The following is a 27,703-nucleotide window of genomic DNA, read 5'->3' as shown; positions in this document are numbered from 1 at the left end:
CTACCCTTAACAGAGACAGATGTGAATCTAAAACTGTGAGCTTCTCAGGTAAAACAGAGCAACTGATGCCACCCCTGTTAAAATACATTTTAAAGACCTCAAAGCTTTCCCTCACTAGAGACAATAAACTAAGGTTTAAAGCAAAGCAAGGATTATAAACTAGCAGCTATCAATTCACCATACTGTTTCTATAAATGGCAGGTATTTTCAGTAGACTTTATACATTTTCCTTAATGTTTTTAATGATTCTTCTTAAAAATCGTATTGGTTTTATCCACATAAACAACAACAAAACAATCTTTTTCTTTAAAAGATGGTTTTCACTAATTTCTGTTTAATTTCTCTTTTAGTAAAAAGTAACTGGATGTCTCCTGGTCCTGGCAACCCATCAACTAAATATCCTGCCAGCTCAATCTTCTTTGTCACCTCCTGGGTTTGAGAAAGAATGGGAATCTCAAATAAAGACCTCCATTTACTAGAGACCCTTAGATAGGCCTCTGTCAGAAGGCCTGACTGCTGTCCCCTTGCCTTCTCCCCCTCTCAGCAAAGAAGCAGTTAGAGCAGTAATCACTCATCTTCAGAGGGGGAAATGACAGGCATAAGCTTGGGACATAGGCAGCTAGGGTGAGGGGCAGAAGTGGCAACAGCACAGATCAAAGGGCAGCCAGAAGATAGAGAGTACAGACATGGCAACCCACACACATCTCTTAAGGAGCAGATACAAGATAAAGAAGGGGAAAAGGGAGTCGCAGCACACACATACATCTTTAAGAAACATAAAGGACAGAGAAGAGGGAGGAGGGAGTTACCTTGAAACAACACCCTGAAGAGAACAGATTAAAAAAAACCCTCAGATCATGTCATTTCTTGGGCACCCTCTCTTGGGACCCCCTGCCCCCCAACTCTGGGGGCCCTACTCTCCCACTTTACACTTTTCTATCTCAATAAACTCTCCCACTTCACACTTTTCTAACTCAATAAACTCTCCCCCTTTACACTTTCAAAGAAAAAAAAAAAGTCTTCTTAAACTAACTTAATCCCATTGATTCTTTACATACACACACCCCCATCCCCATTCTCTGCTAATTTCTTTGTTTAGGGCTGCTAATAAACTGACCACGAGTCTATGAAATGGTTTTTCAGTCTCTGGGATAAGTGTGGTCTCCAGGAGAACTAAACACATTAGGTGCTCTGCTCTGCTGACCCTGAACGAATCACTAAGGATGTGGTTCAAGTGACAGAGTGCTTGGAGGCTCTGAGTCCAATCCAGAACAAAACAAAACAAAAAACCCTTAAGGAATCAGCAGTTGGAGCAGAGCAGAACAGCAGCTGATCTCACCTGCGCTTGTTCAAGCGTGCAATGCTGCAGTCGTTTTCGTACCCTCCACCCTCATTGAGCATGCCGGTATGCACAATATGGCCCACAGGCACATCCAGGTCATTGGAAAAGAGGTACTGTAGAATTCCTAATGCTTGATCTCCAGTGGACTGCAGGGTAGAATGAAGTGGCACAATGAGCACAAGCGTGCCAAACTGGTAGTAGTCACCTAGCACTGTACCTTGCTGAGAAAGTTGAATAAGCCCACGCCCAAGAGACAGTATTTGCAGATTTACTCTCCTGCAAGAAGTTCCAGGAAAAACTATTAATTCTTATGATAAATGAACCTAAGGAAATTAAAAACCCATATGTAAGGAGCAAAGAATTCAGAAAAAAATGTGATTAATGCAGGTGAAACAGTGAAATATATCAGAATTCTCACAGAATCAGTTTCAAAGTGACAGATGAGAAACTGAAGACAGTCAAAAAACATGCAGTTTCCCAATCTGTTATTTTGGTTCCAAATACTTACTGTTATCTCAAACTTTGTGAAAGACGACATGTCAATGACACAAACAGCTTCCTTACAGCACTTGACTTCAGACTCCACAATGTCAAACCAATCTGGCTTGTAGAAAGTCTTGCTCTGCTCTAGTGGGAGGAGATCTACAGAACAGAGAAAACAAAAGGTGGAAAGAAAAAGAGGGGATTTATACTGAGGACTCTCCCCATATAATTTGATATAGCTTAGCAGGTTTTTATTATTTATTCTTCCAGAAACACATTCTAGCTATATGCAATTACAAATAAGTTTTATTACCAGTTAGAAGAAAAAAAAAGGGGGGGGGGTCAAAAATGAGCCTTCTTACCCTTGTCAGGTGGAACAAAGTACTTTGGCCTCTCAAATCCATGTTTCTCCATCCATCTGGCTCCTTGTGCATCCAGCCGGTCATAGAGAGGAGATGTGCGTAACTGCCTACCAGTCTGGAAGTCCCAACGGGGAACCTTCAGATCATACATCAGAGCTACAGCAGACAAGAATAGTCTATCAGGGCCAGAGCGCATACCTAGCTAAGCACGAAGCCGAGTTCAAACCCCAGTACTGCCAGAAAAAAAAAAAGTCTATAACAGCCTATCTCATAGATTTAAGAACTGAGTGACCAATATCCACTAGATTCTGCAGTCATTTTTATTCAAGAGAGCATAATTTGCAGGCTAATGTAGCTTAATTTGTCAAATATTACCCAGTGTAACAGGCCTGCTTCAGAAGCAAGGACCATGTTACCAGAGTTGGCATTATCCCTCTGTAAGTAGCTAATAGCTCATGGTTTCTGTTCACAATTAGAGTTTCAAATTAGTAGGCAGGAACAATGAGGAAGGTCATAGCTCTAAAACCTTGCTCAAGTCTACAGCAGAGAAGGATACAGGTGATAATAAAGTGAGAAAAAATGGTAACTTTTCTTTTTGCCTGTGTTGTTGGGACCTCAGACTTTTTACAGACATTTCATTTCTTAATATTTACCCCAATTTTGAAGTGAAAGGGTACACAGCATACTTTGATTTGGTGGCTCTGAAATCTGAGAGGTTGCATTGTACTGCCCCAATGACATTATTCACTTAACAAAGCAAAGGTCAGAATTCATTTCTTATACAGTCCAATCTGTGATATCAGTAAGTAAGAACAACCAGAACAAGTGTGAACTCGAATCTCTTCCAAAGAGAAGATTTGACCTCACTCCAAGCCTAAGGTACATCAGGGCCGGAGGAGGGATTGAGAGATGGAGGAGAAGGAAGCCACACTGAGTTCCTTGTATTGTGACAATTTGTCAACCTCCTCTGGTACTTTAGGTTCTATTTTCCTTTTCCCACTGTCTATCATGGCTACAGTTTCTATTTATGAGAATAAAAGAAGGCCACCAAAAGCATCACACAACCAAGGAGAAGCTCAAGCTCAATTATGTTTTGCACAGTTCTAAAGTCACTATGGGTGGAGAAATTAGACTTACTGTATATGCATAAAGTTAGCCCTAACAGTTAAACAAACTGCTGTTAGGCTACCTCATCTCCTAGTCTGCCACAAGCCAAAATTAGCACTCAGGCATTAAAAGCCATTCAAAGGCCTTACCATGAATGTTGTCTAGCTACTAAGCTAAAATGCATTTGTAACAAAGAACAGGGGAGACAGTCAATGTAGAAACTTAGTCCTGAGATAAATATGCTGAAAATATTTAGTAATCCTTTGACAAAGTTTGAGAAGTTTCTCAGAATAGGAAAATGAAATTACAGCCTGTGAGAACTCACAAACTTTGGATCAATTCCTGATACAAAAGCTGTTTCTAAGGGCTTACTGGAAAATAAAGATAAGGTAGAATAAAGAGTTAAAATGACAAGGCCAACTCTTCAAAGCTGGACGGAGGAAAGAACAAGGAGAAGAAATGTTTTGTACTAACATCAGAAGCAGTTTCTTAACTGACTAGCATGTGCTGAATTAATAATAAAAGTCACTCAGAAGGGCCTGAAACTTTGAGAAAACCTTGGCAAATCCTCTGCCTTAGAAAGAAAACAATGATTTTAAAACCCATTAAACTGGAAAGGAGGCATTGCTAGAAACACAGAGGAATCTGCTGCATACCACCAGTAAATATATTCTACTGTTCCTGTTCCTAGAAGTAAGCAAGGTACAATATACTAAAGAAAATCCACATGTATCACATGGGCATATGTCCTCTTACTCAGGCTTGAAACAGTCAAGCATCACAAGGCCAACTCCAAGCAGTTATTAAAGAACTAATGGTGAGAATAAAAAAAAAAAATTAAGGAAAAATCTGCCCCTCTAAATTATAAAACAGGCCACTGGAAAGATATCTACAGCTAGACAGAATTGGAATAAAGCTTCACTTACGCATGACTTCCATGACCCGGTGGCGTAGAAAGGTCCGGCTGCTCTGGAGGGCTCCAAAGCGCTTCAAATCCAATGGCCAGACATTTTCTGAGGGATAGCCATGTACCATCCACTCAGCAAGATACCTGTTTAGACAGGAACAAAAAGTTATTGGGCCTCAGATGTGATACACAAGAATAAATCAAGCAATACTGTACAAATCAAGAACCAAGGGATTAAGTTGATACAAGAAAGAGTAGGAAATACTCTGGAGTTAGTAGGTATAGGTAAGAACTTTCTCAATGAAACCCCAGCAGCACAGCAACTAAGAGACAGCATAGATAAATGGGACCTCATAAAACTAAAAAGCTTCTGTTCATCAAAAGAAATGGTCTCTAAACTGAAGAGAACACCCACAGAGTGGGAGAAAATATTTGCCAATTATACATCAGACAAAGGACTGATAACCAGAATATACAGGGAACTTAAAAAACTAAATTCTCCCAAAACTAATGAACCAATAAAGAAGTGGGCATGTGAACTAAACAGAACTTTCTCAAAAGAAGAAATTCAAATGGCCAGAAAACACATGAAAAAATGCTCACCATCTCTAGCAATAAAGGAAATGCAAATTAAAACCACACTAAGATTCCACCTCACCCCTGTTAGAATAGCCATCATCAGCAACACCACCAACAACAGGTGTTGGCGAGGATGCGGGGAAAAAGGAACCCTCTTACACTGTTGGTGGGAATGTAGACTAGTACAATCACTCTGAAAAAAAATTTGGAGGCTACTTAAAAAGCTGGACATCGATCTACCATTTGATCCAGCAATACCACTCTTGGGGATATACCCAAAAGACTGTTACTCCAGAGGCACCTGCACATCCATGTTTATTGCGGCACTATTCACAATAGCCAAGTTATGGAAACAGCCAAGATGCCCCAGCACTGACGAATGGATTAAGAAAATGTGGTATCTATGCACAATGGAATTCTATGCAGCCATGAAGAAGAACGAAATGTTATTATTCGCTGGTAAATGGATGGAATTGGAGAACATCATTCTGAGTGAGGTTAGCCTGGCCCAAAAGACCAAAAATCGTATGTTCTCCCTCATATGTGGACATTAGATCAAGGGCAAACACAACAAGGGGATTGGACTATGAGCACATGATAAAAGCGAGAGCACACAAGGGAGGGGTGAGTAGGTAAGACACCTAAAAAACTAGCTAGCATTTGTTGCCCTTAACGCAGAGAAACTAAAGCAGATACCTTAAAGCAACTGAGGCCAATAGGAAAAGGGGAACAGGCACTAGAGAAAAGGTGAGATCAAAAAGAATTAACCTAGAAGGTAACACCCACGCACAGGAAATCAATGTGAGTCAATGCCCTGTATAGCTATCCTTATCTCAACCAGCAAAACCCCTTGTTCCTTCCTATTACAGCTTATACTCTCTCTACGACAAAATTAGAGATAAGGGCAAAATAGTTTCTGCTGGGTATTGAGGGGGAGGAGCGGGAGGGGGTGGAGTGGGTGGGGGCAGGGGGGAGAAATGAACCAAGCCTTGTATGCACATATGAATAATAAAAGAAAAATGAAAAAAAAAAGAACCAAGGGAATTAAAAGATCCTATGTTGTCACAGACAGCTGAGCAAGTTGGGCAATTTCCTTAATTTTTCTGGACTACACAAACATGGATCCAAGTACTGTTCTCATAGAACCACCAAAAAAAAAAAAAATGACTACTCTAGGAAACTCACATAAGTGGGATCACAGTTTTTGTATCCCTTTTGTGACTGCCTTATTTTTTTATTGGTACCTAATTTTTTGGCAGTACTGGGGTTTGAACTCAGGGCTTCATTCTTGCTAGGAGGTGCTCTACCGTTTGAGCACCTCTAGCCCGGTACCTGATTTTTAACTAAAAATTTTTATTACCCAGCTGATCACTTTCCTTACTCACCATACTTGCCTGCTTTTAAAATCACATATACACTTAAAGGACCAATATTTGTTATTGAAAAAGTACAAAAGATTATCTCACAGGTTGTGACTAACTCCACCCAAAATATTTTGCACAATGACATTTCTGAAATGTGGGGAAATCCTCCCATAATGAATACTTTGAAGAAGGTAACTCTCAAATTACATGTCTCTTCTTAACATTTGATTAAATATGTCACATAACATCTTAACAATAAGTAATGTGAGAAGGGAAAAAGCCCAGCAAGCTGATGTGTCCACAGCTGACATTGGGAGAAAGACTTACTTTCCAGCTCCTCCACCAAATGACAGGCCTGCAGAGTTCATCCCTGCCAGGACAAAGTAGCCCTGTACTATAGGAGACTCGCCCATGATGCACCTCATGTCTGGTGTGAAGGTCTCGGGGCAATTCACCAACTTCATGATCTCCAGAGTCTCCAATTCTGGCATCCTACGCAGGAGGGAACTCAACAGGGGCTCTGAGCAATCAAAACAAACCCAAACACAGTCTTCACCTTTAGGGAACTTAAAAACTTTCAAGCCCTTTTAAACTTCTTTATGCCCTCTCCTTTCAGAAAATCCTTTGGGAGAGATTTTTCTAAGAGCCAACTAGGCTACTTACCAGAAAACCAAAAAGCCTGCTGGAATCATAAGACACAACTGCAAAATGCTTGGTATAAAGCATGAGAAAAAAACATACTCTTTAGAAAGGAAAAGAGCTACAGAGTAACAAGTAATACACATGGCTACAGATAATTTTGAGAGGTCAGCATGAGTGGAAAAACTCTTAAATGGCACCTAAAGAAATTTCCATAGAAGGCACTGTTTTTCTACATTGATATAGGTGCAAAAGACAATAAATAAGTATTAAAATTCTTTTAAAATTGAATAAAAGACCACATTAATGAAATAGCTCAGCTTTCTAAAAAGGTCTTTGAGGGGCTGGCAGAATGGTTCAAGTGGTAGAATGCCTGCCTAGCAATTATGAGGCCCCGAGTTCAAACCCAGTACCACACAAAAAAAAAAAAAAGCTCGATTTTATATAGTCTTATCAAAAGGAGATCTCATTCTAGCCTAAAATTTCAGCAATCATTCTAGGTGAATAACGAGCCAAGTCCAAGTCCATTAAATAAGACTTTAGTTTCCTGCATGTGATTAAGGAGCTACTCCTGAAAATGCTTTGGAAAATATAGTATCTTAGACAAATAGTATAACAAATTGTTATAATCTACTTAACACACCAAAATGATCCCAGTCTTCCTGCAGGTTCTGAATTTCCAGCTGATTCTTGCCTTCAGTGAAAATAGGTTTTGGGTTCTTCTCAAAGCCCCCAGACAATATGCCACCCTGCCAGTTCCGAATATAAATTCTTCCATCAGCATCCACAATAGCTGAGGAAAAGAAATAAGGGAGTGGGGAATAGAAGAAAAAAACAAAGAGTTTAGAGGCAAGCCAGCTTCCTAAATGGAGAAAAAGACATAAAACATCTATGAATGGCTTTACTAATGGAAGAGCATCTAATAAACATAGGCATCTGTTAGCCTATGGGAGAGATCTTCCCATTTAGATTTACAGAGAAGATAGTTTCTCTGATTCCAAATCTTAGTAGGAACCAGGAAGCTTTTTTAAGGCCTCACAACTGAACTACATGATTCTCACTGTGCCAACCCAAAGTCTAACGAGAAGGGGAATTGCAGAGCCCATTCTAGATATTAAGACCTCTAAAATCATATCTAACCCCTTTCTTACAGCACTTGAGCCACTAAACCACCCAAGTTTATGTTTTACCCATGACATTTCTATAACTGATAGCATTCAAGTTAAAAACTCAAAATTAACATACCAAATATTCTCAATGACCTCTATTTTGGACTACGTTAGTTTGCAAAACAAACAAAATATAAATTGCTTAATGGCATGCCTATTTTGGCCATCCTTTCCTAAGGAGTTTTCAAACTGGGTCCACCTCCCTGCAACATGCTCCAGAAAAGAAAAAGACTCTTTCAAGCACAATTTATCCTTAGCAGAAAGTCTTTCTTTTCAGAGCACAGGATCCTAGCAAGGATATAAAACTGTTAAAAAAAAAAAAAAAAAGTACACATCCTCACTTGGTGTGTTGCTCTGCAGAGGGGTCTCCAAGGGGCGAGTCAGAAGGTAGAAGTGTTCGCAGGCATGTACCGGGATACTAACCGGCTCCTCGTTGGACAGACCCAGCTCGTATGCCCACTAAAAATGGACAATTTGTGGGTGGAAAGAGGAACAGAAACACAAATGAGCAAGTTCAGCCCCTTGAAAACAGTTTAATTTCAAGTGGCTTTGTGTGCTCTTGCTACAGTGTAACACGCCAAGTTTCAGCCTGCTTACTGAGTTCAAGTATTTGGATGGGAGCAACTTTATGCTTTTTAAACTATAAAATTACCTTTCGATCAGAGGAAGATAGATTTACTAGCTCGTTAAAGGGGGCCCTTTTAGTACAACTACAAACTAATCACTAAATGAACTTCACAGGGCAAAACATATTTCCTCGTTCATTTTAAGATTATAGTGGAAGGCAAGTGACCAATCTCAGAAGTAGCAGCTTAGTGTCTAGAAAATGAATGCATAGTTCTGACACAACAGAACAAGCTAGCTAATATTTTATTTGTTAAGGTTGTAGAATGAAATGTAACACCATAGAAAAACCCAGCACCAAGGATTCATGTCAATGCCTGATGGTTTGCTGGTCTTCCTAATGAGGATGGCACCAATTTACCCAGTGTGGAGGAAGGAAAGGTCACGTATGCTTCTATCTGAGGAATAACTATAGGTTTCTGATTTGGAATTCATGATTCTAAATTTCCAAGCCCAAACAAGAAACAGTGTAGTACCTTGTATCTCTTCTTAATCAGTCACAATATTAATCTTACATCAATAAACCATGTACACAAAATCCAAGTAAAATAAAATCAGCAGTCTAGTATTGTTGTTAACCTACCTGACCAGCACAGTTGACAAAATACTGGCACTCAATCTGTCCTTTATCTGTCTCCACACCAGTAACTTGGCCTTTTTTGACCATTACATGAAGAACAGTTGTCCGGTCATAAATCTGAATGCCTAAGACAAGGGAAAGAAAGAATGCTGCATTGTCTGATGCTCCAGTATTAAAGCTTCTGCAGCAGATTCTCCACCCAAAAGAGATCCTGAGAAGGTTGAGTTACCGCTTTAATTTAGAGACAAAACTCCCAGGAACCACAACATGAGAGTGTAACTGGGTCTTGCCCAAGACTGAAAATAGTAAGCCAATTTAAAACCAGACTTAAGTAAACAATAACTAAATACTGGCAATCATAAATATGAGGCAGGGGCAGAATTCAAATAGGGCATCTTAAATCCTCGTCTACCCACATAATGAATCAGATTATCCAAAGTATGTAACACCTTGGACACTAGTAAGTCTTCCACTCATTCATTCCAACTCTGGCTCATAATTTAAGCTGTGGATTGAATTCCCAAGATGTGTTCTAACCTTGGATCTTCTCAAGTTGGGGGAAGAGGGAGATGGAGGATTCCCTTAAGTCTGAAATGTATTAGCACTAAAAGCAGTTCTTTAGAACTTTAACTTTTTACTTTAAAATGCAGTCCTGAGGGAAAATACTCATTAACAGATACTATGTTTAAAAATATGGTGCAGGGTTCAAAAATGTGAAGCTGAATACCCCAATGAGGATACATTCCCCAAACTTGAGTTGATGCTGTTGTCTACTTTGAGACCCTTTCTTAGATAAACTTTTTCTCCCAAACCTCGATTAAAAAATGCAAAAGCCCACTCACCATTCTGGGAGGCAGCGTTTGCCAGGGCAAGAGCCACATCAGCAGAGGACACCACTGCATCCTCAGGAACGTGCATGGCTCCCACCAGGTCATGCACATTGAGGAGAGGATGAAGTTCAGCCACTTTCTTGGGGGAGATGATCTCAGAAGGGATGCCTATAACACTGCCACAGAACATAAGGGGACAATGACATTCACAGGCCCTTTGGCAGAAGTCAGTTTGGTAAAGTCAGGATAGGCTTCTAGCTCTTACATACTTCAGCCTTGAGTTGATGCGCTTCAGGGAGATCAGCCGGTCCTGCGTTTGGGCCAGAGAGATTGAGCCAGTCCTGATGTAACCTGTAAAACAAAATCAGCCAAACTGAGCAGTCTAGTAGGATCCACTAGGTTATTAGATCAAAATGAGATTTTAATGTACATAAAATCACTTATAATAAAAGTGAAAGATACCATGGCTAACAAATCCTTTTAGGGCAGGGATGTAACCTGGAATCCATTCCTACTTTTTACTCCTTTGAGACAATTTCACTCTTCCTCCCTTCGGTAGGAGTGTGGTGAAAGTCATTCATAATATTAGCTACTAGAGGGTCAGGTCCTCCCTCTCCTTCCCCAGGACAGTCAAACAATGGGCTGTGTCCTAAGTGCAGCCAACCAGAACCTCCTGGAATACTTGGTCCTGAGAAAGTGGGTAAATGACTAAGGGTCTCTGGTATTGGGGCAGTAGTGTCCTGGCCAGCTCATTTCTTACTCCTACATCAAGGCCCCAAGGCTGTCTCCAACTAGTAGCCTTCTGCTGACTCCACAAGGGCCTAACATCTTTTCAACATGCACTTCTCTTCCCAAGTTAGAGTCAGTTTGTTGTTTGGGATCAACACACTTGACATATAATAACTACTTGTGTTGATGACAGGTCTAAAATGTACTGAATGGTCTGTCATTCTTATGAAAAAATGATGAGTTCATCCGTTATCTTTTTTTTAAATTTAATTAATTATTTATTTTTAAATTATTCATATGTGCATACAATGCTTGGGTCATCTCTCCCCCCTGCCCCCCACCCCCTCCCTTAACCACCCACCCTGCCCCCTCACTACCTGGCAGAAACTATTTTGCCCTTATCTCTAATTTTGTTGAAGAGAGAGTATAAGCAATAATAGGAAGGAACAAGGGTTTTTGCTGGTTGAGATAAGGATAGCTATACAGGGAGTTGACTCACATTAATTTCCTGTGCGTGTGTGTTACCTTCTAGGTTAATTCTTTTTGATCTAACCTTTTCTCTAGTTCCTGGTCCCCTTCTCCTATTGGCCTCAGTTGCTTTTAAGGTATCTGCTTTAGTTTCTCTGCGTTAAGGGCAACAAATGCTAGCTAGTTTTTTAGGTGTCTCACCTATCCTCATGTCTCTCTTGTGTGCTCTCGCTTTTATCTTGTGATCAAAGTTCAATCACCTTGTTGTGTTTGCCCTTGATCTAATGTCTGTCAGTTATCTTTTAAATATGAAGTACAGTAAGGGTAATTTAAAGTTTCCTACTGTCTCTTAAAATAACCAGATAAGTGTGTCCTTCGCTGACATGACCACAAGGTCCCAGTTTGGAGGAACTGGTATTTTAAAAACTGTTTTTCAAAAATAGTAAATATACCAGCCTCATGAAGTGATTTTGGCTAGTGATATGTGAGCTAGCTTACCACACTAAGAATTTCACCTGAAGATAAAGGGTTCAGCAGCTAGTTTCTGCTCAAACTAGAAGATTGCATAGAAGACCAGTTTTGGCACCTTACCTCATGTTATACTACGTTAAACCATATTCCTAAAATAGAACTACACACCGTAACTCAATACAGTAATTATTAACAAAATTATTTCCACTATTTTCCCACAGAAGACTTTTAAGATTTGGACTACAGCAATTCTGACATATAATTTATTTTGTCAAATGTAGAGAACCATAAAAGAAAACTCTTATAAGGAAAAAAGACATATAATATTAAAGGCAGTTTGAAGAATGTAAATGGCCAGTAAGCCTATGAAATGAAAATTTAACTGAATCACTATTTATAGCGGCAAGAAGTGAGAGTGTCCCAGTAAATGTCAGGCAATGGGAAATGGGTGTGCAAGCTATGGAAGGACATACTATGAAACACTGCTCTGCGGCTATGAATAGTGAAACAGACTTCTACATGCTACTTTAGAAAGCAGACTATCACATACTCTCATTTAACTATTATTAAAAATGTTAGCCAGGTGCTGGTGGCTCATGCCTAGGAGGATCATGGTTCAAGACCAGCCCATGCAAATAGTTCGTGAGACCCTATCTCAAAAACACCCATCACACACACAAAAAAAAAAATAAATAAAAATAAGGGCTGGTGGAGTGGCTCAGGATATAGGTCCTGAGTGTAAGCCCCAGAATGTGGTACAGAGTACATGGTAGTAGGGCTGCCGGAGTGGCTCAAGAGGTAGAACACCTGCCTAGCAAACATAAGGCACTGAGTTCAAACCCAAGTACTGTGGAGGAAAAAAAAAAAGTACATAGTGAATTGTTAAACACAACAAAAGCTAATATAAAGGTTAGAGAAAGGGGAGATCCAGGTGGGCTGAACAGTATGGAATACATGCCTTCTGAAGTACTAATATATCAGGATATTTAAGCATGTGGATAGATTGAGAGAAGCTGATGTGCAGTTATTTAGTAACTTTGAAAGGATAAACCAAGCTGGGCATGGTGGTACATGCCTATAATCCTAGCACTCAGGAGGCTAAATTCCTAGGCTAAACTGGGCTATTCAGCAGGACTGTGTCTCAAAAAAACAAAACAAAACAAAAAAAACGGGGGGGATGGGGTTCAAGTGGTAAAACACCTGCCTAGCAAGCGTAAGCTTTGAGTTCAAACCCCTGCACCACCAACAAACCAACTAACCACCAGACTTTAGTGGCTCACACTCACAATGTAGCTGACTCAGGAAGCAGAGATTAGGAGGATCATAGTTCAAAGCCAGCCAGGGCAAACAGTTTGCAAGACTCTATCTCAAAATTACCCAACACAAAAGGGCTAGTGGAGTGGCTCAGCATGAAGCCCTTAGTTCAAACTCTAAGTACCATCAAAAAAGGACAAATTAACCAAACATATTTGGCCAGTTGGGCTGCAGATATAGCTCAATAAAGTGCTTCCCTAGCATACACGAGGCCCTGAGTTCATCTCCAACACAGCAAAAAAAAAAAAAAATTTGGCCAGTTAGATGAATACTATGACTCGTCAGTTAAATTTCAGTTTGATATAAGTCAATTGTTCTTAGTACTAGCTATACATTAGAATCACCTAAGAAGGTCTTTTCTTTTGATTTTTTTATTAGCAAATATTAATTGTACAAAGGGGTTTCACTGTGATACTGCCATACATGCATATAATGTATTTTGATCAAATGTGGCCCTTCTTTTACTCTTTATCTTGCTCCCCTTTTTAAACATTTTCATAACTCTTTTTTCATACATGTATATAAAGTACTTTGATCATATTCACCCTCCCACTTTACCCTCTCCTTTTGCCTTCCCCCACTCCTGTTGGTTCCCACACCTAAAGTCTCCAGTTTACACTCTAAATTCCACATATGAGAAAGAACATATATTTATCTTTCTTAGTCTGGCTTATTTTGCTAAGTATGATGATCTTCAGTTCCATTCAACTTCCAACAAATGACGTAATTTCATTCTTCTTTATGACTGAATAGTACCCCATTACATAAAGATAAATAATACATATACACCTATATATACACACATACACATATCCTTTTTCTTGATCCATTCACTTGTTGTGTATCTGGGCTGATTTCATAGTTAGACTACTGAGAATGGTGCTGTTATGACCATGGTGTGCAGGTATCTTTATTATATGCTGACTTACATTCCTTTGGACAGATGTCAGGAGTGGTACAGCAGGATCATGTGGTAGTTCTTTTAGTTTTTTTTATTTTTGGTGATACTGGGGTTTGAACAGAGGGCTTTGCACTTGCAAAGCAGGTGTTCTATTGCTTGAGCCACACCTCCAATCCATTTTGCAACATAAAAAAATCAATAAACGTAGTATAGTATACCATATGTAAATAGGAATAATTTGACTTCTTCCTTTTCTGTTTCTGAAAAGGAAGAAGTCAAATTCTTAGCCCAAGCCTTATTGCTTGGGCTAAGAATTCTAGCAACTATGCTGAGTAAGAGTGGAGAGTATGGATATCCTTGTCTTGCTCCTGACTTTAGAGGGAATGGTTTCAGTTTTTCCTCATTTAGGATAACCTGGCTACAGGTTTATTGTATATAGTCTTTATTATGTGGAGGTATACTCCTATTCCTAATTTCTTTGGTGCTTGATCATGAAGGGATATTGAATTCTGTCAAGGTTTTCTGCTTTTATGACATGACCATATGATTGTCCTTGATTCTGTTTATGTGCTGTACTATGTTTACTGACTTGCTTGTGTCGTACCATCCTTGCATTCCTGGAATAAAACCAACTTGATGATAGTGTATGATCTCTTTAACATGTTGTTGAATTCAGTATGAAAGGTGTTTTTTTTTATTCCCCTGTGTTCTTATTTGGCTTTTTTTTTTTTCTTTAATCACTGTAATACCGGCTTCATAGGATGAGTCTGGTAGTGTTACTTTTCTTTCTATTTTATGGAATAGTTTGAGAAGCATTGGTGTTAATCCTTCTTTAAAGGTATGGCAGAATTCAGTAGTGAATTCATCTGATCCTGGACTTTTCTTTGTTGAGAGACTATTACTGCTTCAGTTTCACTGCTTGTTATAGATCTGTTTAGTATCTTCTTGGGTCAATTTTGGTAGATCATATGGATCTAGAAGTTTATACATTTCTTCTAGATTTTACAGTCTATTTGAATATAGATTTTCAAAGTATTCACTAAAGATCTTTTGAATTTCTTTTGGTATTTGTTGGGCTATCTCCTTTCTCATCTCTCATTTTTTTAATTTGGGTCTTCTCCCTCTTTCTTTTGGCTAATTTGGGTAAGGGTTTGTCAACTCTATCTTTTCAAAGCACCAACTTCTTTCATTGATTCTTTATATTGTTCTCAGTCTCCATTTTGTTAATTTCTGCCCTGAGCTTTATTATTTCTTTCCATGTACTATTTTTGGGTTTGGCTTATTCTTGTTTTTCTGAAAGCTGAAGATATATCATTAAATTTTTAAAATATAGACACTCATAGCTATGCACTTGGCCTCTTAGCACTGCCTTTACTATGTTCTAAAGGTTCTGGTAAGTTGTGTTTTCATTTTCATTTGATTCTAGGAATTTTTTAAAATTTGTTTTCTCTTTGAATTCATTGAGGTGTTTACATGTCATCTTTAATACCCTTATCATTCTTTTGAATTGAGATTTCATCCACTTTACTATCATTCAAATCCTTTACTGTGGGATTCTTGCTTTTTTTGTTTTTTGTTTTTAGGTGTTATGTTGGCCTGTTTTTTTCATATTTCTTGTGTTTCTGCATTGAGACTTGCTCGTTTCAGATCAAGTCATTAACTGGAAATATTAATCACCGAAAGTCTTTTAGCTGAATTACTCTGTATATTCTGGCAGGACTCGGTAGTAACAGGCTTGATCTGCCATTTCTCATTACTGGTCCGAGGTTGTATTTCTGGTTTCTGGTAGGTGTCCTCAATCCATCATCTTGGGACCAATCATATATTTGTCTTTTGGTGGTACTGTAACTTGAACTCAGGCCCTCCCACTTGCTAGAAGGCACACTACCACTTGAGTCATACCCCCAGCTCAGCCATTTTTGCTTTAGTTATTTTTCAGATGGGTTCTATTGTTTTTGTCTGGGGCTAGCCTCAGACCATGATCCTCTTACCTATGCTTTCCAGTAGCTGGGACCACAACTTGTTTGTTAAAATAGGGTCTCGCTAACTTCTTCTGCCTGGGCTGCCACAGAACTGTGATCCTCCTGAGTAGCTGGTATTACAGATGTGCACTACTGTGTCCAGCTTTTTTTTTTTGAGTCAAAGTCTCACTCACTAGGTGGCTGATCTCAAGTCCATGAGCTCAAGCAATCCAAAGTAGCTGGGATTCCAGGAGTCCACCACCATGTCTGCCTTTAAGAAGTTTTGAAAAATGACCCGAATCTGGGCCTCACACCCAGAGATTCTGATTCAGTGTATGTGAAGTGAGACCAGGACACAGATGATCCCAATGTGCAGGGGTTCTCAGGCCAGGCCACATATCAGCTGAGCAGTTTCAAACATGATCCACGGCCAAGGCCCTATTTCAGTCCAATAAATATAACCAGACTCTTGGAAGTGCTGTACCAGAAATAGCACTTTTTAAAAGTACCTTGAGTGCTTTGTTTTGTTTTGTTTTGTTTTGGGGGGGGGGGGTGCATGGGGGTGGTGAATGGGTAATTTTTCATTATAATTTCAAACTGAGAGAAAATGTGGAGGAGCAGTATCAAGAGCTCTCTTTACTCAGATTCACCAGCTAGATTTTCCTGTATTTGCTTTATCAATCATTCATTCATATTCTTCCTCTTCCCCCACTTTTTTCCTGAACTATTTCAGGAAACTGCAGACAAAGTACCCTTATTATTAATTACTTTAGCATGCATTCCTTTTTTTCTTGAGACAAAGTCTCACTATGTAGCCCAGCCCCCCAAATCTGGGATTAGAGTAGGGTGCGTTTTTTTTTTTTTTTTTTAAGAAGGAAACTTAGCAATACTATTAGCTAATCCACAGTGCATATTCAGATTTCATCAGCTGTCTAATGATGTTCTTCATTTTTCTTCCCTTTTTTTTTTTTCATTTTTTTTTGGGTACTGGGGTTTGAACTCAGGGCCTCATGCTTGCTAGGCAGGCATTCTACCACTTTGAGCCACTTCTCCAGCCCTATTATTTTTCTTTTTGCCCTCAGTCCAGAATCCAGTCTAAGGTCAGTAACTACACTGAGTTGTATTATCTCTTTAGTCTTCTTCAATCTAGTACAGTTTTTCTTCCTTTCTTTTGCCTTTTTTTGGGTACTACTGGGGTTTGAACTGAGGGCCTTGTGTTTGCTAGAAATGCTCTACCACTTGAGCTACATCCCCAGACCTTTTTTTGCTTATAGCTTATTTTTTTCAGGTAGAGTCTTTCCTTTTGCCTGGAGCTGGTCTCAGACCATGATCCACCTACCTCTACCTCCTGTGTAACTGAGATTACAAGCATATCCCACGCAACACCTGGCTTACTTTTTTGAGATAGGATCTCACTGTCTTTTTTGCCTGGTCTGGTCTCAAACTATGATTCTCCCAGCTCCACTTCCCACATAGCTGAGATTTACAAATGTATGCCACCATGCCCAGCTTGTCTTTCTTGATCTTTTTGTTGTACTGAGTTTGAACTCAGTGCCTTGCGTTTGCTACCAGGTAAACTACCACTTCACCCATGCCCCTGGTCTTTACCTGAAGTAATTATTAGTATGATGGAGGTGAAATGGTGCGCTCTAATTCTATCACTCTGCTACATCTATTAGTTGGCATTCTTCAGTAGGTTATAGTTTTCCCTTACTCCTAATTTAATTTGTACTTCTTTTATCAATATGGAATTGTGGATTGCTATTTTGTATAATGAATTATAATCCATTGCTCTCATTTATTTCCTTGCTTGAATTATACCAGATTTGATCAGTAAAAGACCTTTCAAGCTTGTTACTATGCACCTTTTCTTTTCTCTGTCTTTTTTCTTTCTTCTCTATGTACCTTTGCCATGTCCCATCACTTGGGGACCACTTCCTTACTTTCTGGCACAGTTAACATGCTCCATGTTTCACTACTCTGTACCTTTCTAGCCCCAGTCAGAAATCAATCATTTCTTCAAGAAGCCCTGATTCATTTCAGGTTAGAATGTCTTTTAAAACTACCACAGGATTCCTCTAGTTACCTCTCTTTCCATATTTTAACTCCTTTCTCCAACACTAAGAAACCCAGCTCTTTATCCTCAATAGAGTTACCTTCCTTTTATCATCATGTATTACTCATTTTCTCAACCTTAGAATACACAGAAAGCAGAATTATTTACACCTCTGTGGAAAATAAACTTGCATAATCAAATTTTGCCTGTGTTTAGACAGAGAGGAAAGAGTTTAAACACCAAGGCCAAAACTGAGTGTGATGAGATGCACCTATAGTCTAAGCTACTCAGGAAGGTGAAGTGAGTTCAGGAGTTGAAGTGCAACTTGGGCAACACAGCAAGACCCCGGCTCAAGAAAAAACAAAAACACCATGGTCAAAAGCTCCCTAGGAGCTGGACACAGTGGCTCATATATGTAATCCTAGCTACTCAGGAGGCAGAGGTTAGGAGAATTGTGGTTCAATGTCAGCCTGGGCAAATGGTTAGCAAGATCCCCATCTCAAACAGTAAAAAGCTGACACCTGTCATCCAGCTATGTTGCATAAATAGAAAGATCACTGTCCAGGCTGGTCTGGGCAGAAAGCAAGACAAAAGCAAAAAGAGATGGCAGCATGGCTCAAGTGGTAGAGTACCTGCCTAGCAAGCATAAGCCCATGCATTCAAACCCCAATATCAAAAAAAAAAATTTTTTTGAGATATACATTTTGCAAGCACATTTCATATATATACCTTGTGTACATTAATTTTTGTATAGAACATTACAAGGTATAAAAAAATAAGGTCTATGATAACATACTTAATATATTTTGATTAAAAAAATGCATCTATGCTGGGGGTCAGTGGCTCACGCCTATAATCCTAGCTACTCAGGAGGCAGAGATCAGGAGGATCACGGTTTGAGGCCAGCCTGGGTAAATAGTTCATGAGACCCTATCTTGGAAAAAAAAAAAAAAAAACCCTTCACAAAAAAATAGGGTTGGTGGAGTGGCTGAAGGTGAAGGCCCTGAGTTCAAATTCCAGTGCTGCAAAAAAAACAAACAAAAAGCATCTATATAACAAATCCATATAATTAAGTATAGTAAAGTATAGTACCACAAATTAGCCTTTTGGTGCATTGGAAGGTTTCCACTTTTCATTTTTATGTCTGTATCTTTCACACTTACCCTAATGACTATATAACTTATTATACATGCTTAAAACTTTTAAAAGTTTGTGCACTAATTTTTTAAATCAACTTTTCACTGAATTGGAAAACTGGCTTACTATTACTGCATCTTGGTTTATCTGTAAAAGAATGGCCTTTCTTTATTATAAGGTCCAATAGTATATGGAATGTTTTCAAAAGACTATTAACTTATTTTTAAATTTTTATTAATTTTTTTGTGGTGCTGGGGATTCAACCCAAGTACTGCACATGCTAGACAAGTGCTCCTCCACTGAGCCACATCCCCAGCCTAAAATATCATTAACTTTTAGATAATTACATCCACACCATTTACTTGACAAAATTAGCATGCTAATGAAAGGATTTTAAAAAGTTTTACTTAACAAAGTCAATGAGGAATCTTGAAGTTATCCAGAATTTCAGATTAAAAACTCATTAACATACACCTCACCTGGATGAGCTGTTTTTAGAAGACTAGAATACTCTTCTCATTAAATCTAATTTATACTTAATGTCACTTCATCTTATGACTCAAAAGCAGTAACAATTATGTCAATATACGCACATACACACTGCCAGTTAACAGAGAACTTCCCAACACTGAAGCTCTCAAGTCACCTTTCGCTACATTACTAGTACACTATAATGGGGTGATAATTTCAGGCAGTATCTTTGCATTCCCTTGCCTTTCTCACTGCTCCCCATCTTCACCTTCCACTGCCCCACAAGCATCAAAAATAAGTCAAGCTAAATAAAAGATTCTAGATTGTGACCTAGGACTACCACTGGACTAATTTATCTCACAAAATAAAGAAGCCAATGACCCCAATTCTTCTGAAATCTATCCAACTGAGTGATGCTAAGTCATCACTCAGTTACAAAACACTAGTAACTGTTCCAGTGAACTGGGACTCAGTACTCCATCTCTGGCCCATACTGTGGATGCTGTTAAGACTTGATTTAAGCACCTGTTGACATCAAATCCAGGTAGGAACTCTTACCGCTTGAGTTACTCCACTAGCCCAACATCAAATCTAATCCAACCAAAAGGGACTGTTTCCCACCTGCCATGCATATAGCAGGCATCTTTCCTAGTAAAAGCTGCAAAGAATCCAGGGTGGTGGTACACATCTGTAATCCCAGCACTCTGGAGGCCAAGGCAGAAAGATCAAGTTTGAGACCAGTCGAGGCTATTTTTTTTTTAAAAAGCTGAAGACACATAGCATAACCACTTATTACTAAGTTCATTCTAGAACCATTGTCTCAAAAAGGAAGTAAGGCCAAATTCAGTGACACCATGTGGGTCTGGTGATGTTCCCACAGGGCAGGGACTAAGGTAAGGCAAGCAAGGCAAAATGTTAAATCATTCATGAGACAGCTTTATTCTGGGACTCCAGCTGACCCATCACCTTAGGACAAACTAACAGACCCTCTTTCCAACTTATTATTAAATTTAATCATAGTGTTGATTAGCATTCTGTTCTTGAAATAGTTCCTGTTCATTCCAATACTATTTAGGTTACAGTTTGCTGTGTCCTTTTCCCCCTAATTACAGATAAGAACAAATATATGTCTATGCTTTATAATAGTAATTGATGAAGTTCAAAAGTTAAACTATGATTTAACTGTCAAGTATCTAATATTATGTTCTTTCTCCTCTTTGTTATGAGCTATGTGTTGCCATTTACTATGTAATAAGTGAGTGAAATATATAGAAAGTGGAAAACTTTCATATAATGACAAGAATTATTATAACAAAGAAGGACCAGGGATAGTGACTGAATCCCCATTTTACAGACAAATCAAAGATAATTCAACAAGCTATATGACTTGCCCAAGGTAGCATCCTGGTTAGCTGCAGAGTTTAGACTAAACCCCAAGTCTTAATTACCCGAACTCCAGGCAAACCTGGTTATAGGACCAGATATATTAAGTATTAAGTAAGAGTTGGGCAGACTAGAAGATACCTGCTTACCTGTTTGGATCCCTGTTTCTTGCTCTAACTGATAGTAGAGTTTGTTTGAATAGTCTGCCATCTTCTGCTCAATGGTTAAGTGTCTGGCAGTGCTCACGATGCCAGCACAGAACCTGGAAGAGCCAGCAGCCAGCCTGCAGGATGGAGGCAAAATGCTATTAGATAGACTCATAAATCTGTAAATACAGTTCAAAGTTCCTTATTACAGTATTGCTTGTAATATCAAAAGATGGAAATATAGCTGGAGATGTAGCTTGGTGATAAGAGCCGTGCTTAAGAAAGCCCTGGATTTGAACCCCAGCAAGGCAAAATAAGTAAATAGCCAGGGACCGGGTTGCTCATGTCTGTCATGCTACCTACTCAGGATGCTGAGATTGGGTGGACTGCGGTTTAAGGCCAGCCTAGCCAGGGAGTTCATGAGACCCCATGTCAACAAACAGCTGGGCACAGTGGTGTGTGCCTATCATCCTAAGCTACAAAAGCCTAAGAATGAAAGGATCATAGTGGTTCCAGTCAAGCCCAGGCAAACAAATAAATTAGTTAAAAAAAAAAAAAAAAATATATATATATATATACACATATATATGTATATGTATATTTCCTAGACCCTATCTCAACGGAGAAAAGCTGGGTATGATGGAGCACGCCCATATCCCAGCAATGGTGTGAAGTTTAAAATAGGAGGACCTGGGCAAAAAGCAAGATTCTACCTCCAAAATTAACCAGAGCAAAAAAAAAAAAAAATACTGGAGGTATGACTCAAGCAGTAAAGTGCCTGTCCCCTAAGTGTGAAGCCCTGAGTTTAAACCCCATTACCACCAAGAAAATTAAATAAATAAATGGAACCAATCTAAATGCCCACTGACAAAGGACTGATTTAAAATTTTGGTGGTCACGTATACTATGGAATACTATGTAATTATTAAAAATGAAGACACGGGCCAGGCACCAGTGCACATGCCTATAATCCTACTTACTCAGGAGGCAGAAATCAAGAGGATCTCAGGCAGTTCAAAGCCAGCCCCAGGCAAACAGTTTGAGAAACTCTATCTTAAAAATACCCCGCACAAAAAAGGGCTGGCAGAGTGGCTCAAGTAGTAGAGTACCTGCCTAGCAAGTGTGAAACCCCATGTATTCAAACCCCAGTACAAACAAAACAAAACAAAAACACAAAAGGAATGAGGGCATGGCTCAAACCTGCTAGCAAGTGCAAAGTGCAAGGTCTTGGGGTTCAAACCCTGGTACTACAAAAAAACAAACAAAAACCCCACTGACTTTGCCAGGCATAAATATGCACACCTGCAATAATCCCATATACTCAGGAGAAAGTTAGTATTAGACCCTGGCTGAAAAAACAAAAATGAAGGAGGGGAGAAATGACCCAAACAACGTATGTACATGTGAATAAATGAATAATAACAATAATTGTAAAAAGCATTCAACTACCACCAACCATAAGTATCTTGGATAATAAGACACACAAATTGATTATATTAATGCTAAACATTGACAAAGTTAACAGACAAAAATCACACTGTGCAAAGGCATTTAAAATGAACAGAAACATGCACCTATAATTTAGAAGAGCATCTTACAAATCAATGAGCAAAATTAAAAATAAGTAGTAAAAAACTGAGTAAAGGACCACAATAGGCAATTAACAAAATGAGAAATGAAAATGACTAACCCATAAAAAGAAGTATGCTCAGATTTATTAATAATCACAGAAAAGCAAATTTAAAAAACAAAAGAAAAAGAAAAAGGACTGGGATATGGTTCAGATGATATGAGTGCTTCACTAGCAAGCGTAAGTTCCTGAGTTCATTCAATCCCCAATACCACAAAAATAAATAAATAAAGCCTGTCACCATTTGTATGAAAAAGGGGAAAAAAATGAATACCCATATACACAAACACAGGTTACCAATACATATTTGTTTATACTGTTTATGTAGGGAGTGTATCAGGAAATAATCTCACCTCTATTCTAAATCACATAAATGTACTGCCTATTCAAAAATAAATACAATTTTAACTGAAAAATATTCTCCAGCTGGTGGAGTGGCTCAAGTGGTAGAGCGCCTGCCTAGCAAGTGTGAGGTCCTGAGTTCAAACCCCAGTGCTGCCAAAAATTTTAAAATAAATTATTTAAAAAATGTTCTCCAATTTGTGGTAGGCAACTGAACATAAGATGCTGTAAAAGGGCACTCAGGAAACTACCACCTTCGTCAGTATTCCTGTCACTGAAAGTTTACAGAATTTGCTCTAAAGGTTCTATTTTCCATGTCAGATTGTCACCTTCCTAAACACAAATGTCTTTATAATTTTTGTAACTAATGCACAGTCACTGTGTGGTGCTCTACTGAGGGTGGGACAGCACTCCTGGAACAGCTCTGGTAAGTGGTTCCCAACCTAGGATAAACATTAAGAGTACTCTGGGAGCTGTGCATGATGGCACAGCACTTGGGAGGCTGAAGCAGAAGGATAGTGAGTTCAAGGCCAGCCTGGGCTACATAGTAAGCCCAAGCCTTTGTCTCAAAAAAAAAAAAAAAAAAAAAATCCCCTGGGAAGCTCATACTGAAGTTGGATCTCACTCACTTCAAGAGATTCTGGTTTGTTGTGGGCACTGTTATGTGTTCCAAGTTCCCAAGGTCATTCTAATATGCAGCCAAAGTTGAGACCACCAATGAGAAACACAGTAGTAGAGATAGAGAAGAGGACAATGACTATAAGAAGGAAGTAGGGAAACCATGTCATAAGCCATTCTCAAGGCCCACCTCAATTATGATGATGATGATAATAACACAAAGAGATTTAGCTTAAAACCCAACAGAGGAAATAAAAATGAAATACTAAAAATAAAAATTTTTTTTGGTTGGTATTGGTGTTTGAACTCAGGACTTCAAACTTGTGACACAGGCACTCTACTACCTGAGTCATACTCTAGCCCATGAGAAAACTAAAAATACTTGATTGATCTAAAAGAAGGCAAGAACAAAGAAAACCCATGAAGAGGCTGATGGAGTAGCTCAAGTGGTAAAACACCTGCCTAGAAAATGTGAAGCCCTGAGTTCAAACTCCAGTACCACAAAAAAGAAAGAAAAGAAAACCCACAAAGACAGCACACTTCTTTTAGGGAAAAGAGAGAAATAAGAATATAGCAATTAGTCCAGAGGCATGGCTCAAGGAGTATAGCCCTTTGCTTATAAGTGCAAAGCCCTGAGTTCAAACTACAGTACAACCACCACCAAAAAAAGAATCTAGCAATTAGCTGGGTGCAGTGGCATGCACCTGGCATCCTAAGCTACACAGGAGGCTGAGATCAAGAGGATTGTGGTTCTAGGTCAGTCCGGGCAAAAGAGAAGTTTTCAAGACCCCATCTCAACAGAAAAAAACCTAGGAGGGCATGGTGGTACATGCCTGTCATTCCAACAATGGTGGGAAGTTTAAAACAAAAGGACATGGTCCAGGTCAGTGTAGGCAAAAAGTGAGACTCTATCCTCAAAATAATCAGAGCAAAAAGCTGGAGGCATACATGGCTCAAGTGGTAGAGCGCCTACTTCACTAGGGCAAAGCCCCAAGTTTAAACCCAAGTACTGTCAAAAACAAATAAATAAATATCTAGTAATTAAGCTAAAACAAACAAGTAGTTGCCTATTTTGCTCATTATTTCATAAAGAAAAATTCTTGTCAAAGTCTAAACTGTTAGAGAAAAGTCAAGACTGTCAAAGTTACCAATAAGTAAAATGCAAGAAACTGTCATAGCCAAGGAGACTGAGGCGATATGATAACTAAATGTAATGGATCCTCGATAGGATCCTGGAACAGAAAAAAGACAGTAGGGATAAAAATGAAAAAGAGGTGGATAAAGTATAAACTTTTATTAACACTGATGCATGAACACTGGTTCACTGAAACATTCATAATAATGTAAAAAGTAACAGGTGAAAGTGAGTGCAGGGTACATGGGAACTCTATACTATCTTCACAGTTTCTCTGTAAATCTAAAACTGTTGTAAAGTAAGTTAATTAAATGAAATAAAGTAACAGAAATCTGGGCAGAATGTAGCCACTTTTGTTCAGCTCCGTGGCCTTAGGATTTATGCTGCTGGACAACTATAAGGAGAGCAAGATAAGATGTGCTGTGAACACACATTCTTCTAAGACACTTGTGTTTTCTTGAAATCTGCCACCTTTTTAAAAATCAGAAAATGTAAGCACTATTAGGCATTGCAACACAAAGTGCAGAAGAGTCTGTCCCAATTCTTTTCTTGCTATTGAGCAACATTTAGATTAGCTATTGGTGGGACATCATCATGGAAAAGAGAGGGATTGAGGGAGTCCTATACCATTCATTAGGACAGCACAGCCACAAATCAAGTCTAATTTAATCCTTACCTGCCCTGCTCCAAAAGGATGATATCCTTCCATCCCATCTTGGAGAGGTGATAGGCCACAGATGTGCCCATGATTCCACCTCCACAAATGACCACCTGGGCCTGAGAGGGCAGGGTGACAGAATGCGCCTCGGCAGCTGACGTGATGCTTCTTGTCGAGGACCAACTCTGCCATCCTGGGCTGCTTCTTTGTGTTCGGACAATTGACAGCAACCGGTAAAACATGTCTGTCACCAACTGGGATATGCTCTCATTCAGCTGAGATCCCAAGAATTTAAAGTAGACAGAGAAAGTCAAACATAGTCAATCATTTAACTCAGTGCATAGGACTAATGAAAAAACGATTTAACAAAGAGTAATTATTCATTTGATGAGTATTTAAAGACCTATGTTTCAGACACTTTGCTAGGTGTAAATAAAGCAATAAACAAGAACAAGGAAGTCTTGGGCTAGGGGTGTAGCTCACTGGTAGAACAGTTACTTAACATGCGCTAGGCGCTGGATTCAATCCCCAGCACCACAAAAAAAAAAAAAATTTCTGCCTTTATAAAATATACATTTGAGAACTTGTGGGTACAAATGGGGGAGGGGCAATCAATACACAAGTAAATAAAGTTAACATAATACAGCAAGGATATATTTAAAATAGTACAGTCAGGAAAAGCCCCTAAGGAAATGACATTCGGAAAAAGAGCTGATGAATGACAAGGAGCCAGCTATATGAAAGTTCAGACAGAGACACAAGCACAAATAAAGGCCCTAAGGCAAGACAGGCTTTGATAAGTACAATCAAAGAAAGGAAGCTAATGTGTCTACAATTTGGTAAGTGATGGGGAAACAATCTAAGACAAAGGTAGAGAGACAGGAAGAAACCAGTTCTACAGGCCTTAGATGCCATCATGAGAAGGTGCAAAGAAAAATCACTAATGAGAATTCTATGATCTGGTATGTCTTCAAAGGTCAATGTGGCTCCATGGTAGAGAGAGGATGCCATGTGGAATGAGAGAAAAAGTTGAGAAAGAAGCTACTGCAGCAGTTCAAGAGGTAGCATGGTGGTTTAGACTGGAAGTCAAGTAGAGTCAGAGAAAGAAAACAGATTGTTCTGGAAGTAGAAATGACAGAACTCACCTGGGCATGGTGGTGCATGCCTGTAAACCCAGCACTTTAGGAGGCTGAGGCAGGAGTAGGATTGCCAGTGAGAAGCCATCCTGGGCAGGATAGTGAGTTTGAAGCTGCCCTGGGCTACATAGTGAAACCCTGTCTCAAAAGAAAGAAAAAAAGAAAAAGAAGTGACAGAACTTACTTGCCAACAAACTAAGGGTAGATAAAGGAGTAGTAAGAATGACAGCTCAGTTTCATCAATGAACTGGTGTCAGTAAAAAAACATAAGAGGTGGGAAAGAGAGTGAGGGAGAGGATAAATGTAGAAGGATGTACAATCAAAGGTTACATGTTTAGATAAGTTATGTATTAGGTACCCACCAGACATCCATGTGGAACTATCAAGCAGCAACTGCCTATACAAGTCTGCAATGTGGCAAAGAGACCTGGGTGCTCTTTGCTTAAGTAAGTTTAAAGTCCTCGCATATAGAGGAAACAGAAGAGATCAAGGTACCCCAGAACTTACAGATTTGGATGAGCAAAGGACAAAGAGCAAGGACTAAGACTGTGCCAGACTCAAAAAGGGTGTCCAGATAAGGAAAGGACTGGCTACAGAGATGGAAAAAAGAGACAGAAAGGAAATGGAGCAGAAGCACATCACAGAAGCTGGAAGAAGGTGTTTCAAGAAAAGGTAAATTATAAACCAGTTTGATGGCTCATACCTTTAACCCTAGCTACTTGGGAGGTGGACATCAGGAGAAATGCAGTTTGAGGCCAGGCAAAAAGTCTCCATCACAACCATAGCTAAGAATGGTGGCATATGCCTGTCCTCCCCGCTATGTGGAAAATGTAAATAGGAGGATCACAGCTGGCCTGGGAACAAAACCAAGACCCTATTTGAAAAATAAAGAAAGATGGGATGGTAGAGTGGCTCAAGCGGTAGAGCACCTGTGTAGGTAAGCTTGAGGCCCTGAGTTCAAACCCCAGTAACACCAAAACAGGGAGGGAGGGAGGGAGGAAAGCTACTGGGGGCACAGCTGTAGTGGCAGAGCGCTTGCCTAGCAAGTACAAGGCCCTGAGTTCAAACCCCAATGCCACAAAAAAAGAAAGAAAGGTTAACATCAGGCAGTCCTGAGGGATCTAGGAAGATGAACATGTGTCCAGAGAGATGTAGTAACAT

At 39.3% G+C, this 27,703-nt stretch overlaps 1 protein-coding gene across 3 annotated transcripts in view; it reads right to left on the bottom strand.

The window, feature by feature from the left end:
• Pdpr (pyruvate dehydrogenase phosphatase regulatory subunit) overlaps window positions 1-27,703 on the bottom strand; it is a 57,088-nt gene that overhangs the window by 23,426 nt on the left and 5,959 nt on the right. For 2 of the 3 annotated variants that reach the window (XM_020161611.2, XM_020161612.2), the window contains 12 exons: window positions 25,425-25,681; window positions 21,027-21,160; window positions 10,256-10,337; window positions 9,999-10,162; window positions 9,160-9,281; window positions 8,294-8,411; window positions 7,427-7,576; window positions 6,472-6,664; window positions 4,221-4,345; window positions 2,188-2,343; window positions 1,851-1,984; window positions 1,340-1,488 (listed from right to left, as the gene is read on the bottom strand). In XM_020161611.2, the coding sequence (XP_020017200.1) occupies window positions 1,340-1,488; window positions 1,851-1,984; window positions 2,188-2,343; window positions 4,221-4,345; window positions 6,472-6,664; window positions 7,427-7,576; window positions 8,294-8,411; window positions 9,160-9,281; window positions 9,999-10,162; window positions 10,256-10,337; window positions 21,027-21,160; window positions 25,425-25,648 (1,751 nt within the window). In that variant the 5' untranslated portion in view covers window positions 25,649-25,681. Of the gene's footprint in view, window positions 1-1,339; window positions 1,489-1,850; window positions 1,985-2,187; window positions 2,344-4,220; window positions 4,346-6,471; window positions 6,665-7,426; window positions 7,577-8,293; window positions 8,412-9,159; window positions 9,282-9,998; window positions 10,163-10,255; window positions 10,338-21,026; window positions 21,161-25,424; window positions 25,682-26,551; window positions 26,681-27,703 lie in introns of all 3 variants that reach the window. The other variant, XM_074055662.1, reaches the window with a different exon arrangement.

The sequence above is a fragment of the Castor canadensis genome, chromosome 15 (genome assembly GCF_047511655.1).
Source record: "Castor canadensis chromosome 15, mCasCan1.hap1v2, whole genome shotgun sequence".
In the NCBI taxonomy this organism is placed as follows: Eukaryota; Metazoa; Chordata; class Mammalia; order Rodentia; family Castoridae; genus Castor; species Castor canadensis.
The sequence above is the reverse complement of the archived record's forward strand: the minus strand, read 5'-3'. Positions and strand labels throughout refer to the sequence as shown.